The sequence below is a fragment of the Anneissia japonica genome, unplaced genomic scaffold (assembly GCF_011630105.1).
Source record: "Anneissia japonica isolate Jap-2015-1 unplaced genomic scaffold, ASM1163010v1 scaffold287960_len3192837_cov198, whole genome shotgun sequence".
Lineage (NCBI taxonomy): Eukaryota > Metazoa > Echinodermata > Crinoidea > Comatulida > Comatulidae > Anneissia > Anneissia japonica.
Window position 1 is genome coordinate 2,091,802 of NW_022712725.1, and position 15,499 is coordinate 2,107,300.

At 33.1% G+C, this 15,499-nt stretch overlaps 1 protein-coding gene and 1 long non-coding RNA gene across 4 annotated transcripts in view; one reads left to right on the forward strand and one right to left on the reverse strand.

Annotated features, from left to right (window-relative positions):
* Positions 1–3,310, forward strand: part of LOC117108096 — an 11,591-nt gene extending 8,281 nt beyond the window's left edge. Inside the window, exons 1-2 of one of the 2 annotated variants that reach the window (XR_004445325.1) lie at positions 987–1,319; positions 2,765–3,310. This is a non-coding gene — a long non-coding RNA (uncharacterized LOC117108096). Of the gene's footprint in view, positions 1–986; positions 1,320–2,764 lie in introns of those variants that run through there. The other variant, XR_004445326.1, reaches the window with a different exon arrangement.
* Positions 3,311–4,116: 806 nt separating this feature from the next.
* Positions 4,117–12,058, reverse strand: LOC117108067 (AP-3 complex subunit sigma-1-like). 2 transcript variants are annotated; one of them, XM_033249930.1, is made up of 7 exons: positions 11,912–12,058; positions 11,122–11,213; positions 10,454–10,565; positions 9,731–9,802; positions 8,237–8,344; positions 7,315–7,437; positions 4,117–6,114 (listed from the first exon to the last, which is right to left on the reverse strand). In XM_033249930.1, the coding sequence occupies exons 1-6, from the start codon at positions 11,978–11,980 to the stop codon at positions 7,327–7,329; spliced, it is 564 nt and encodes a 187-aa protein (XP_033105821.1). In that variant the 5' UTR covers positions 11,981–12,058; the 3' UTR covers positions 4,117–6,114; positions 7,315–7,326. The 2 variants fall into 2 exon arrangements, with proteins under 2 accessions (XP_033105821.1, XP_033105822.1); XM_033249931.1 differs by lacking the exon at positions 7,315–7,437.
* Between the last annotated feature and the right edge of the window lie 3,441 nt (positions 12,059–15,499).

The following is a 15,499-nucleotide window of genomic DNA, read 5'->3' on the forward strand; positions in this document are numbered from 1 at the left end:
TGGGTGTGTGGGTGTGGGGTGTGTGTGTGTGTGTGTATTTTGCTACATTTTAGACCTATTCGAGTTATCAAAGAGTGCTAATGTCTGTTCGCCCTCTCACTGGCGAATGGTGTTCATACTTTTTAGGACAAAATATGAACCTTGTATCTTGTATTGCCTACCGGTATCTTAAGTCGTGTACTACTTAATTTTCAGAAGAACATGGTTTTCTTCAAGAAACTTGTTACACCGTTTAATATATAATTCTGTTATTGACAACACATGAATTCAAAGTGATCTTGGCAATTATATATTTTAAATATGAGAATAATAGCCTCTTCATTGAGTAGTAGGCCTATTTAAGTGTTTTCGTTTAAACAGGCAATGATGCAAAATACGTTATTATAGTCTCTCTCCAATCCTTAATTAACTCAATTGTTATCCGTCTGGTCAGGCTTTTGTTATTTTACAGTGTGACCATCCTCTTTTTAGATAGTTCATTTAAAATTTTGGATCGTTTAGCCTAGGCGAGCCTGTCCAGGACTATTATTAAGACTAGCTGATTTCATGTTCGTGTTCATTAAGATCTCCAATAGACCTACTACCAAAATATGACATGAAGGATTCATTTATAAATTTTGGTTGCGAAGGAGTGAATTTGTTCATAAATAAAAAATAAATTTAATTGTTATTCTTCTTTTTAAATTTTAAGTTCTGTCAAAAAATCTTTCTCTGTCATATTATACTGCGCTTTAAATATATTGACACTCGTTTCGTTTTAATCATGGTCAGCACATCCGTATTATAGTCTTCACCTAGTATGATTACCTACAATAAGGTATAAACTGAGTTGAATATTAATAGAAGCGCTTAGTGAATCAGTTGAATAGACTCACAATGCAACTTAAGGGATTTAATACATTTTTTTTTTGGAAAAAAGAGATACTAGACAATAATCCATTTTAACCGCCTACACGGAACTGTCATGGAGAACGGAACCAAACAATTTACAGTGTAGGCCAAATAATTCCATTAATGACATCATTGTTCGTGTAGGCTTGTGTTCACACTTTATTGATGCTTTTCAAACCGACTAAATAAGAAACATAAGGATAGGATCTATATTGTTCTGCGCCAAGTTCATTTCGATAGTGCTGTTGTAAGTGTTGTAAGTCTATTCTGGTTATTCGGACTGTAAGCCTATTATAGTAAGGAGAATGTGCCTAACGGTTCGGGTACTTTTTAACTGCATGTTCCTTTGTGTAGGCGATTTTTACTTGATGCTGTGGAAGAAATTAACTTCATTCCTGGATTTATTCAGTTGTTTAAGTCTCGATATTGTAAGTAGGCATATTATTATTTTAGTAGGCCATAGTATGCGTACATGTTAGGCCCTTATACAATCATGATATATTACGCTGTATATACACTGTAAAGACAGTGGAGGATTTAAACGCAAATTTTGTGTTGTCTTTGTGGACACTGTTTTAAAAGCTAAACGTGTTAGGCCCTGCCTAATGTTTCTGACGTGTTTAGAATTGAAAGTGCTTATGGTATTTGACAGGATCTAAAAATAATACATAAGCACATGTAATTTTAAATACGTCAAGATTCTAAGCAAAGCTTTTAAACGTGTCACCAAAGACAGAACAAAATTGTGTGGATTTTGTGTTCAAATCCTCCACGCTGCTTTTACAGTAATGTCTTACTCTGATTATATTTTAATTACAAAAGAATTCCGGAGTTTCCCCCTAATATCGGCGTATTCCAAACATCTTTGGTTAATTATTTATCAGAATCAGATAACCAATATTGAAGGCACAGAAGATTTCTTCATGCTCCCCGGATGATAAGAATGCATTATCATCTTTTTGCTTTTTCTGAAATGATATACTTAATATCAAATACAGTACCAGGATGGCCTTATTTAACCAATATTTATAAACAAGGAAGATTTTTGATAAATTAAAATATCTTACTCTCTTTGAGAGAAGTAAAGCATGAGAATAGAATCCACTCTGGTTAGGGTGAAGTTCCAAAGGCGAAATCCAAATCAAGTTAGAGGTGGTATCACACTGGATGATTAGATATGGTTTTGCCATTATCATCATCTTATTTGTTTATTTCAATGTCATTAATCAATTCAATTCAATTCTTTTATTTCAGACAATTAATATTTACTTATTTTTATTTATTTACTAATATCTTTAGCCAGGATGACACAATCATTTTAAAGAAATGTTTTTCATTATGGTCCTGGAAAAACAAAAATAATATTATTAATAATGATAATAACAATCATAATAACAATAATAATAAACAACAACAAAATAATAATGATAAACAAAACACAAAAGAACACACCCAGAGTCAGGCATTAATAATCATAATCATCAGTGCAATTTTTTTTCTTTCCCTTTTCATTCTTTTTTTTCCCTCCATTTCCTCCTCAGAAATCACGAAAATGGCATACGCGCGCCCCCGCTTTTGAGATGTCGCCGCCATCACTACCGTATATTCATATAATACAAAACAGAACAAGGCAAGAGAAAAAAGATCAAACAGATTGAACAGCGCACAAAAAAAAAAAAATATTGCCAAATTCTTATTTTGTTTCTTTCGATGTCATTATCATCACCTCATTTTTTTTCAATGTCATTAGCATAATTTAATTTTGTTACAAGTTCTTTTTCTTTTTTTTTCTCAACCAATCTTTCTGTCCTGTTTCATCCTATTCATTCCACTGTATTCTTTTATTAATATCTGTTCTTGCCATTTATTGCAGTTTAACCTAACTGATGACTAGCATATGCAACAAGATGTGCATTCAAATTTGCAATCAGAATGACTCCATCTTGCCGATTCACCATCGACCATGGCCGAAATACTTCGACAATTTCAGGACTGTAATGTTAAAGTGATGACGCCTCGCTGCAAACGTATTTATTGGAAACCAAAAAACCCGGATCCTCGTTTGTTGCCGTAGATAAATGAACACATACATTTTTTGTGATTGGTGTGAACTCAGGCGCCCTCAACTTACTAGTGGAAGATGGATTTTTATATGACTAATTTGTATATTAAAATGTATAGGCCTACCAGTATTTATTTAGCCTGGCAATGTAATTTGGTATTATGACCACAGTATGTCCTAACCTCAACTTCCATAGACCAACATTTTTTTTCAAATGGTAGATTCAGTACTAACACAGGATTATATTCTTTGTCCGAATAAAGTTGATATGTAGAGAGGCATACTCACACACTGATTATGAAGGTGGAAGGAGTCACCGAAAGTAACACTAAATAAATCTCCGAGTCGAATATCGATTACCGGTATTCTGTTGTATCATTTATCTACCTATTTCTACGATCAAGAGTTAGCATTGATGCAATATGAATACTGTACAGTATAGTGTCTGTCTCTTATACACATCTAGATGTGTATAAGAGACAGGCACAGAAGATTTCTTCATGCTCCCCGGATGATAAGAATGCATTATCATCTTTTTGCTTTTTCTGAAATGATATACTTAATATCAAATACAGTACCAGGATGACCTTATTTAACCAATATTTATAAACAAGGAAGATTTTTGATAAATTAAAATATCTTACTCTCTTTGAGAGAAGTAAAGCATGAGAATAGAATCCACTCTGGTTAGGGTGAAGTTCCAAAGGCGAAATCCAAATCAAGTTAGAGGTGGTATCACACTGGATGATTAGATATGGTTTTGCCATTATCATCATCTTATTTGTTTATTTCAATGTCATTAATCAATTCAATTCAATTCTTTTATTTCAGACAATTAATATTTACTTATTTTTATTTATTTACTAATATCTTTAGCCAGGATGACACAATCATTTTAAAGAAATGTTTTTCATTATGGTCCTGGAAAAACAAAAATAATATTATTAATAATGATAATAACAATCATAATAACAATAATAATAAACAACAACAAAATAATAATGATAAACAAAACACAAAAGAACACACCCAGAGTCAGGCATTAATAATCATAATCATCATTTCCAAACCCTTTTCCTACCCAATTCCACTTTTTTTTTTTTTCCTTTTTCATTCTTTTTTTCTTCCGCCCCCGCTTTTGAGATGTCGCCGCCATCAGACAAGTTGTTGAGTGTGACTTCTTTTAAAACAAAATCCAACACTTGGCATCATCAGGGGACCCACGTTGGAAGAAGCCACTTCCAATAAATTGGTTAGGTGGTGATACCCATCGCCAGTTGATTTGCAGAAGACAAAGTCACTAGCAAAAACACACAAACATCATGATTTTTGGGGGAAATGGGTTAGTTCCCACTGTATATACAATGCTGTAGGAGACTCATAGGAGCCTTAGGACCACTGTTTCATTGTATCTGCGAATTCAGCAGTAGAATGAAGCTGGAAGCTAGTCCAGACGGGTCAAACCATACACTCAAGACCTTATATATGCCAAATCAATAATTATACTTTAAAACCACATGCATATATTTTACAACATGTGTGTATAAGAAATAAAATGCACTTAACCTTATTATAATACATGGGAGACAGCCATGATGATTAACAAGGTCAGAAGCTTTAGCTTGGTTTTGGGTTACAATTCCGTAACCATATTTTTCTCTTTCAACAGACAAAAACCCCTCTGACCTATTTGCTGTGATAGTGATTCAGATCCTTTTGTGATTAAAAGAACTTAACCTTCAATAAACTTTACACATTTTTTAAACTCAATGCACACTTAAGTACCATTAACCTCTCTTACAGTAATGGCAGGCTCAATGATCATTGCTGAAGGCATATTTTGATGAACAATAGCAGATGTACTATTGTTCGCAGTGCATTGTTACTTCAGAGTTCTTGATTTTTAAGGCATACTGTATAATACTGCAACATTCTTTTCCATATCACAGTTCACTGATATGTTTATATGCCTTACTGTAACCTTTTATATTGCCAATGTGGTTGATAAATTTTTGAGAAGGCTTATTGCTAGGATAAAATTTGCCATAAATTAACGATAGTACAGTCGGATACAACTTGACATACACTTTTAAGACTATGGGATTTTTAACCCATGGTTTTACAAGTATTATTTTTCATAATTACAACACAAGATCTTGAATTGATTTCAATCAAATAAATTTTGAAAAACAGATTCCTTTTTATGAAATAAAGGGGTCATTGTTTGGTCCTATATTATATGAAAAAATAACACTTAGATTCATTATCTAATACAATATAGGACATCTGACTGAAAGGTTAATACACTCATCATTAATATAAATTCATTTTTTACTTTGACCTGAGAGACTATTTTAGCAGGGAAGTAGCCACCCGATGTAGTTTTTAAATCTTTTACCATATTTCTATCAATTCAAATATATTTATTAAACACATAAAACTAAGAACAAGAACTTGCATGTAAATTGTTTCATCAAAGAAACTGAATTAAAATTTTTACGAACCATAGTAAATAGAGAACTGATTACTTCAGAAAGCTTAATAATCTCCTGCCCTCTTAATTAAGTTGACCACTTACCCACCCATTACTTTTGATTGTCAGTTACTGGTTCTAGCAAAGATATTTAGTTATAGGATTCGAGATGTTATGACTGTTCATTCTAAAATACTTGTAGGCCATAATGTTCGTGTCACAGCATTAGTAATTAGCTAAGTCCATGATTCACTCAGATGGAACACAGTGGGTCATGTTGATACACATAAAATTGATTGTTACTCTTCACTATGTCTACATACATCTAAATTGCACCTGTGACACATAGATTACTTGCTAGAACACATTATCAAACCCGGTTTGGTTATCAAACAGATTATCAAACCTAGTTTGGTCATCAAATAGGTTGTCAAACCTAATTTGGTTATCAAATAGGTTATTAAACCCAGTTTGGTTATCAAACAGGTTATCAAACCTTGATTTGGTTATTAAATATGTTATCAAACCCGGTTTGGTTATCAAATAGGTTATTAAACCTGATTTAGTTTACAAATAGGTTATCAAACCTGATTTGGATATCAAATAGGTTTTCAAACCTGACTGGTTATCAAATAGGTTATCAAACCCGGTGAGCCTTCAGCTTGTCAACCAAAACATTGAACGTCATCTGAAAAGTTAGAAAAGAATAAATTATAATTAATTTCAAATATAATTAAGGTGAATTAAATCAACATGCCTTTGCGCTATTATTATGTTCTACAAATTTTTGACCACTTTTAGCTTTAAGCAAGGATGAATGAGTGAGATTCAACAATGTACAGAGCTTTAACATTTGCATGTGTTCATTCACACAACAAACTGTTTTTTTTTTTTTTTTTAATGAATTTTGTTGGAGATTCTGTAATGATGCAACATTTTCTTTAAAACAAGGCGTAATTCTAAAGAACTATTCAACAAGAAACAATCCCCAGATCTTTTCCAGAATGTGTACTGCATTCTTTAAAACATACACATGGTCCATACAATTGCATACAGGACCAATGTTTCTTCCAAATGACAGTGCGCTGTTGTAATTTGCATTTCAGCCCTTCAGCTGAATCACAAAGAGAACAGAGATGGAATTGAACCAGAGGCTAAAGGTCACAAACAATCTCCATGGTTTAGTGCACACACAGTCATCACTGCCTATTTAGCCAATTGAGTTAAGCTGCCCTCTCATTAATTGAAGATGAGTAAACAACGTATTTTCAAATACAAGTCATTAAAACTGACCCATGTTTTTTTTCATTAATTATTTTATTCATTATAATATTAAATAGATTCAGGATGGTTATGGTACTTGGTGCTTGCCTCCTCTGAGCTCTAGTAGGACTCTCAGCCCCATTGTTTTGCTAACTGTGGTTAGAATCACAGTGGTATATGTGGCAAAGACAAGCCAAAGCAGTCACTCCTCGCAAAAACAAAAACAAAATCAATTTTTAGTTATTAGAACAGGGTTAAATGAAAGTTATAAAATGGTAAAAAAGTCAAACATTTTGTTCTGAAGTTATAGATGTTTAAACATACAGCTTTTTAAAGAACATTATTTAAGAAATCAGCCTTTAAAATTTACGATTTTGTAAATTTATCAGGCAGAGACCACCACCAAATTGTTTAAAAATGTTGTTCTAACGTCGAAAACAGGGAAAATAACTTTGCATGATGTACTGTATACTGTATACTGTAGAGGTTTGGCTTGTCTTTGCTACATATTATCAAGCTTATTAATGAGACTAAACAATCAGAAGTGTGCTCAGAGCTCAAATATCTGAAGAAAAACAAAAGTGTATGTGCAGAGCTGATATAAATAGAAGTGATGTTAATTTACCTGTACCATTAATCACTTGAATGATGGCAGATTTGGAAGCTGAATATTAGGTGTAGGAATGTTGGGTAAGTTAATGCTTTTGACAGCAGCAGCGGCTCGGGCTGGAGCAGCAGACAGGCCAGCCTATAGTGAGAGCAAATGCTACTATGTACTACACCACACCTCAAATATGAATATTCATGAGCATTTATACATGATTAAAATAGATGGAAAAATGAATGAACAAACAAATGAATGACTATAAGCTTTAACCTATATCATCATTTCTCAAAAAAAAAGAAATTGTTCTGCTCTATATTATATATAATTCGCTTTTATTTAACTGATTTATCCATCACCTGTTAGTTAAAAAGAGCAGTGCTGTGTTATATAATTAAATGTATTTACTTTACAACCCTTATGCATAGATTAATATAAAATCAAATATAATGAGAGGTGACACTCATTTTCTTATAATTTCTGGCTGTATTAATAAAATAGACTCAATGACAAACTTTTCTTATTAACTACCTACTACCCCCTACCCCAAACAAACACTTAATAATTCTAGATATGTTTGCTATAACTTTAAAAACTATATATCACAAAATATTTAAAAATGTGGGGAACTGAAGCCTTTCTCCAGAATCATCAGAACTTCTGTCCCAAATCTTTCCCCAGGACTGTAGCTGTAGAAAACTAAGGGTGGCTGATAGACACTTTAAGGGTGGGGTGGGTAATAACATTGGAAAACTCTAAATAATAAGAGTGGATTTTAAGGATGGAAAAATGAGTTAATAAGGGTGGGTAGAGGGCCATGAAATTAGCTTTAGACTGGGTGGAAAACTTCAAGGCTGGGTAGCCCTGCCCACATACGCCCACCATAACAACATCGCTGCTTCCCATAGGGCATCTACTGGGCATGTGATGTATTGTCACCTACCTCTTGCTTTTCCAGTTTGCTTTGCTCATCGATCCTCGTCAGGATTTCTGTCATATTGGTTTCTAATACCATACCACCCATCACAAGCTCAGATAAAATGTAGTGCACCTAATGGGAATATGGAATGAAAAAAATACAGTATGTGTGATATGAGGTATCTAAGGCAGAAGTAGAGTAACACAGTTCCAGTAAACATTTAATTTTCATCACACATATGACTTCACATGCAGCAATGCCAACCATAAGTAACTTGTTACAAATAGTCATTTTTTAGATGACAAGATTTTTTTGAACTTCCAAAATGGCACAAGACAACAACCGTGATATGACTACTGTTGAATCCATACATTTGTATTTTTATTAGAATATGGTTGTAAATATAAACAACCTTTATGCAGGCGAATAAATTACTGTAAAAAAATTTTTTTTTAGAACAAAATGTCTTAGAGTTACCCCACTCTATTATTCATAATAAACTCTCTGGAAATTACACAAGTCGGGTTTGATGTTCCGTTACATTCAGGGTATGTTCTGCTAAAAGAAACCATGCAGATATGCCTACAATGTATCACACATAAATCGCAAGCATAGCATTTTTCAAATTTTAAGGATTCAGACAGAACTCCCATTTCGCTGTTGTTTCAGAGTGTCCTAAATGTAATGTGTCATCCTTCCCACGCCCAATCACTGTTGGTTGAAATAATCTTGATAACAATTTAAAATAAAAGGTAAAGCCAATCAAAAGAAGGTCCTCCTAGATAACTTTGATAACAAAAACCGAATAAATGCGCATAACAACAAGAACAAGGTCAATGACTCATTAGAAACACAAGTTCAGCAAAGTTACTGAATAGCCTTTGGAATGGCACACGCTTGTCAAGGGAAGCCGCAACTTAAAGCTTATCATCTATAAAAACAATTCAAGTGGAACTTCTTAATCTCTAAAATATAATCTGTTGTAAAGGAATTCGATAATCCCAAAGGTTTATAGAATTGCATTGAATTGAATGATTATGGGTTTAATAGGCTTCAATTTTTTTTTTAATCACAAGGAACTTAAAAGTTTATTATTAAATTATTTATCTTTGTATATTTTAAGTTTAGCTTTCAATTTACAAATTAAAAAAAGAAAATTTTTTATTGTATTGACAATTAACAAAAATCCATAAATTTTACCATTCCAAAATTGTTGGGTAAGTTCACATATTTTGAAGGAATATTAAGTTTGAATACCAATTGGAACTATTTTTATTTGCACAGACTTGGTAATCTCTAGTATGTAACATGTAAACTCAGTGTCTGCAGCTAAGGTGATTCCATTAAAATGCAATGTAAAAAATGTGTCACGTAAAGGTTTTAACCAACATGGTTACTGTTCCATCAGAAAGTGTTGATCTTACAGATGCAGTGTGGGCAAACTTTGGAATATAATCCAAAATAACATGTATTCTGAAACTATAACAAAAAATGTTACAGCACTGTGCTCAAACCTACCTTGTCAATGTGGAATATCAGATCTAATTCACAGACATTCTCAAAGCATTTATCTAATGTTTCAACAAAAACCTGAAACAATGAATAGAAATAAATTCATTTAATTTATAAAATATATTAATTTTATCAATAAGTACAGTAAGTGTAAACAAAATCCATACAATATTACAGGTTGTATGATGGTTTGTATAAATGATGTGACCTTTGACATATTCATGTACACTTAAAACCACCAGGGCTTATTGTGAATGGCCCACATATATCATCCTTCTGCCTATTAAAAATTTTAAGATCCTGAGCTCACGCCCTGATATTTTTTAGCCTTAATTATAATAGCAAAATACAAGCAACTAAGTCGACTTTGCCTAACTCCAATAATTTTTAATTCGATTTTATTATACATGACAAACTTATTGTGTTTTCTATTAATTAAGGATCTGTAAGTCAAATTTTATTTAAGTCAAACAATTTTTCAATGCCATTTTGGATTCGACTTAAGCAAGTTACTGCAATTTTTTGCATTAAACACTCGTACTGAAGTTAAATTAGAAACGTTAGATGTTAGATTAAAATCTTGAAATTGTGAGCACTGTATGGTTTTAATAAAAAAAATTGACAAGATAAATACAGGCCCATTATTTTCTGGCAGGGCTGGAAAAAATCTTGCATGAAAATTTGTTGTTTGTATTAAGCAACAAGTTTTGTATAACAAAAATAGTTTACCTGTATAAGATCAAGAATACCAAGCTCACTTTCTGAGGAATCAACACAGAACACAAAGTACAGCGTAGCATAGTGCCTGTACACAATCTTGTAATCAGAACCACCAATCAAACTAAATACGTAAAAAAGAGAAAGATATTTTCAAAAAGTTTTTTGGACTTATCTACCCCCTTGGATTTACAAAGCGCTATACACCATTTTAGCTAAATTTTAAATGAAAATGTCAGATAACCTAGCAACTACCACTAGGGGACATCCAGAGGCCTGGGCATCTCACTCTACGTAGTTACCGGTGTGTGTGTTTACCGGTGTGTGTGTGTGTGTGTGCGGTGTTCTTTTTGCTACTAGCTATCTACTCAGACTAGGCTACTGGATGTCCCCAGTGAGAAGTTGCAAGACGTTGGTGGCGCTGTTTCAAGATAGACCCGATAAAATTGCAAAATCTCCGCAGAAATTGGCCCTTATTTTCTGAAATGTTCGGACAGATTTCTAGGCCTAATTTTTGTGGAGGATACATTCCAGGCGCAGACCTTACATTACAGTCTGGGATTTGTTCTACCATTGAGCCTGTATTTGAAATTGATGCATATTCAAAAATTGTTTATTTTTTAATTTTTGTAGTTGCTGCAATAATCTTTATTTTTATATTATTACTTAAAATAACTTACGATCCAGCTTCGAGGAAATTACAGACATTATCATCTCGTTTAGACACCAAGTGGAAAGTCTCCCGGATAAACTGTTGTTGCATATCTTCATTCTAAATATAAAATAAAAACAAATAAAAATTTTTGTTTTTGTGATAATAGCACCTTAATTAATACTTAAATAGCCTTCTATGTTGTCACAAGACTGGACTCTTGAAAGAGTGGCTAATACTGCAGAGATGCCTTCAACCGTACATCATTGCAGTTACCTGTTACTGGCCTACCCTACTTATTCATAGTCTGTATCTAGAAAGGTGAGCAAGAAAAAAGAGGAGGGTAGGGGTGAGGTGGGGGATAGGGAGGGATTAGTAAAATGTTTGCTATGCAGAAAATTCTTTTTCTCTCAGAAAAATTGTGCTAAAGTCAAATAAAAATAGAACACTATTCCGGCAGAAGATATCATCTCGGATTGAATCCAAAAATTGAGATTCATTCTCAGCTCCATCCTGAGAAGACTTGAGTTTTGAAGAATTGCTTGGATAACTTTTGGAGAGTTTAAGATATGGTTAAAAACCTAAAACTTACCCACATATTTAATCTAATCTAGGCCAGGCCTAGGTACAGGGTAAACTGGTGTAGACAGCTAGGCCTAGGCTAGGCCCCTTACTAGGCTTAGCTAGGACGCCTTTCAGTCTTTTAGCGGTCGCCCGTTAGGCGTAGGCTAGGCCTAACCTAAGGATTTACTCAATGTAATGCCTTATGAGAGGATCAAATAAATGAAATTATTATTTTATATAAACATCATACTCACAAAATAAGTGTAGAATTTTGAAAGCCGTGGTTTCCCATGGTTATTAAATACTAAAATTGCCTTTATCATTTTGATACCCAACTGGTCTCTTTTTTTCGCACAAAATAACGCCCTCTTTTGGAAACAAGTTAATAATCGATCGATCGGCCAAATGAACTCTGACCTATGGTAATTAAACTGTACTAGTAGTATTATACGGCACTCTCTAAACAGTAAAAATTGTTCTGTAAAAAAGTACCGTACCGTACTCGCGCGAATAAGCGCCCGGGCGCTTAAAATATTATTGACTTGCTAAAAAGAAAATATTATTTTGGGCGCTTATTCAAATTAGAAGGGGCGCTAATTCAAACGGGGCGCTTAAGGAAATTTTCACGTTAGGAGGGCGGTTATTCAAACGGGGCACTTATTCGCGCGAGTACGGGGCTCGCGCGAATAACCGCCCCTCCTAACATGAAAATCCTTAAGCGCCCCGTTTGAATAAGCACCCTTCAATAATATCATAGGATTTTCTTTTTAGCAAGTCAATAATCCAATGAATTCTGGGACCGTGGGTGTTGGCATGATTTGAGCTGCAGAGAGGAAACACCTGTCTCTTATACACATCTGATGCCTTCAACCGTTAACATATATGATATATATATATATATATATATAGTATATATAATATATATATATAGTATATATGATATATATATAGTATATATGATATACATATAGTATATATGATATATATATATATATATATAAGGTAAAGAACAGGAATATATATATATATATATATAAGGTAAAGAACAGGAAAAAAATGCCCTAACCCGGATTCAAACTCTGCATAGACAGCAGAAGACGCGTCCCGCATGGGCAATTTTCCCCAGGTGTACATTTCGATACTTGGAGTATGTATTATACTATCTTAATAATAATAATAACTTTATTGAATCGTACTCTTTTATGTCAGTGGCACACACTATCAAGTGGTGCGTTCACAATAAAAACATTCAAACAATACAGAACGTTAAAACCGTTACACAAAAGCACAGTATAGTAAGAAACACGTAGGCCTACAATACAAGAAAAACAGTAAAATGACAATTATTTAAGTTCAAGTTAGCATTGAAAAGAGCGTTAAAATAATAAAATTTCAAATTATGGCAGAAAAATGTTTGAATTATTTGTTTAAAAGACGAATATGCACACCAGATAAAAGAGTAATTACTGTTTAAATTTTTAAAAGTCTTTTAAAATATAAGTGCAGGTATTTAAATAAATTAAAAGTTTTGAGCAGTTAAAAATAGATAAAATACATTTAAAATATATAAAATTTATAAGAATTATTTTGTTTTTACATTCGCTAAAATTTCCCCTCTTGCTTTCCATGCTCTTTTTAAAAAGGACTTACATGCCATATCAAAAATATTATTGGTTGTTTCGTTTTGTTCATATTCTGCATATATATTGTCGCTGCCTAGTAACATATTCAGTTTTGTATTTAGATAACTACTAATAAAGTAGTTCCAAATATCTTGGTGGTTTGTTTTATACAATTCATTTTCAAGCTTCTTTAACACATCAACTCTTATATTGGTAACTATAGTGTTTCTACAAGTGAATAAAAAATGGTTTAAATCTTCGATTTCTGATTTGCACAAAGGGCATATCTCGTCCATGTCATCGCTCCACTTAGATACTCTGCCATTGAGTTGCAAAGTGTTAGAACGTGCTTTAAATTTTAGATTTGCACCTTTAAAATCAATCTTATCAAGTAGATATTTCTCTATGCCTCCATAAAGAAAAGTAATACCTTGAAACGATTTAATTTGCAGATAGGTAGTTAATGATGGTTTGTTCATTGCACTTTCAAATAAGCTGTGTTTATCTAGGTCTTTAATCTAAGACTCATTGACATTGCTATTTTCAATATCATCAATTTCTAAGTTTTCAATATATAATTACCGTTTGAAAAAATTGCTTTAATTTGTTTTAACCAACTCCATTTAACACGTTTTTCTCCAGCTTTTTTAAAAATCTAGTGCTTTTCGTGACCATCGATCGGTTTCAAGGTTTACAAGTCTTTTTACAAATTTCATACGTTGGCAGTTTTGCATAGCCTCAAGAGTTTGCCATCCTAATTCTGCATACAAAACCTCTTTGCTTGTGTATCTTGGCGCCCTAAGTATAAATCTGGCCATATTTATCTGTAAATATTATCTGAGATTAATCAGTGGACCTTTCGGTTTTGACATGAAACAAGTGAATAGATATTCGTGTACACCTGACGAAGCCAGATTTGGCTGCTGGCGAAAGCTTGTGTAATAAATACAGTAATTAAAGTTGTCTATAAAGTGCTACCAGTGTTTTTATTTCATACGTCTACCGAACTAACATAACTCCATCTACTATATTATATAAAGAACAATTATAAAAATAAACTAGGTTTAAACTCGTCACTGAGGACGAGTTAGGTGATTCGCTTGTCAGGCAAAAGAAATCTCGCAGTGCTTAAAAGTGAAATATGGAAAAATACTGTAGCCAGAATTTTCAAACTGTGTATGAAAATATCAGGTCTGCCGCCCTCTCTCGGCATTATCAAAGATTTAAAGAAAGAGGTGGGGAGGTTAGAAAAACATTCATTTTGACCATGATGACGTCATTAAAGTAAAAAATGATTGAAACATTGTGAAAGGAAAATTATAAAAAAAAAAAATGTTTATTCATGAAACAAATTTATAATCATACCAGTACTTCAGGGGCGGATTCAGAGAGGGGCGGATTCAGAGAGGGGCGGATTCAGAGAGGGGCGGATTCAGAGATGGCCGAATAGAGGGGCCGAAAGTAGGACCTATCGAGATTACCACTATCCTCGGAGATTTTTGTTTTATTATAGACGCCCAAAAATAACCTCTTTCTTTTTCTTTCTTTCTTTTCTTTTTTTAACCTTCCAAAAGGTAAAAAATTATCTACTCATTTCATGCTTCATTATCAATTAAATGTATATTTGTCGATTACGTCCTGAGTCACTATGGAGGTCTAGATATGTACAGGTTATTGATTGATTAACATATATAATATTAATTAACATTCATCAGCGCTGTATAGCTATAAAACTTTATTATATCAGGTTAAAAATTAAATTTTAAATTAACTGTTTCCTGGTTATTTTTTATAAAGTACGGAGACCTTATTGTCCAAGAGCAGTTTGTTCATTCACGCTAAAGAAGGTTAATAATTATAAGGACGACAAATTCTTGTACGAATAAATGACACTGTCTTTAAAAAAAACAAAAAAACGCCAATATATAAAAGCTTTCTTCTTTGTTTGGCTTCTTCTGGTTGTTCACAACATGGCGGTATAAAAATTTATACCTCCATGTTCACAATCACAAAAGCAGCCATGAAAGCCTGATGTCAATCAAGGTCGGTCAGACATTTAGTGACTACAATTCATTTGTTGATTTCTTTAAAGAAATTTCAGGACGAAAATAAACTTGTTGTAGAGTACTGTACAGTACATTCAACAATCTTTCGACAATTATCACAGCTCCCTATATATGGTCTCTGAGCGGTATGTGCTTTGTGTATATCATTAGGCCT

Bases quoted from the DNA above. Each gene is read 5' to 3' on its own strand.
- LOC117108067 (XM_033249930.1), bottom strand. From the start codon at position 11,980: ATGATAAAGGCAATTTTAGTATTTAATAACCATGGGAAACCACGGCTT. The intron at 11,214-11,911 runs GTGAGTATGATG...TTTTATATTTAG, and splicing joins CAAAATTCTACACTTATTTT to AATGAAGATATGCAACAACA. The intron at 9,803-10,453 runs GTAAACTATTTT...TCATTGTTTCAG, and splicing joins GTATTCTTGATCTTATACAG to GTTTTTGTTGAAACATTAGA.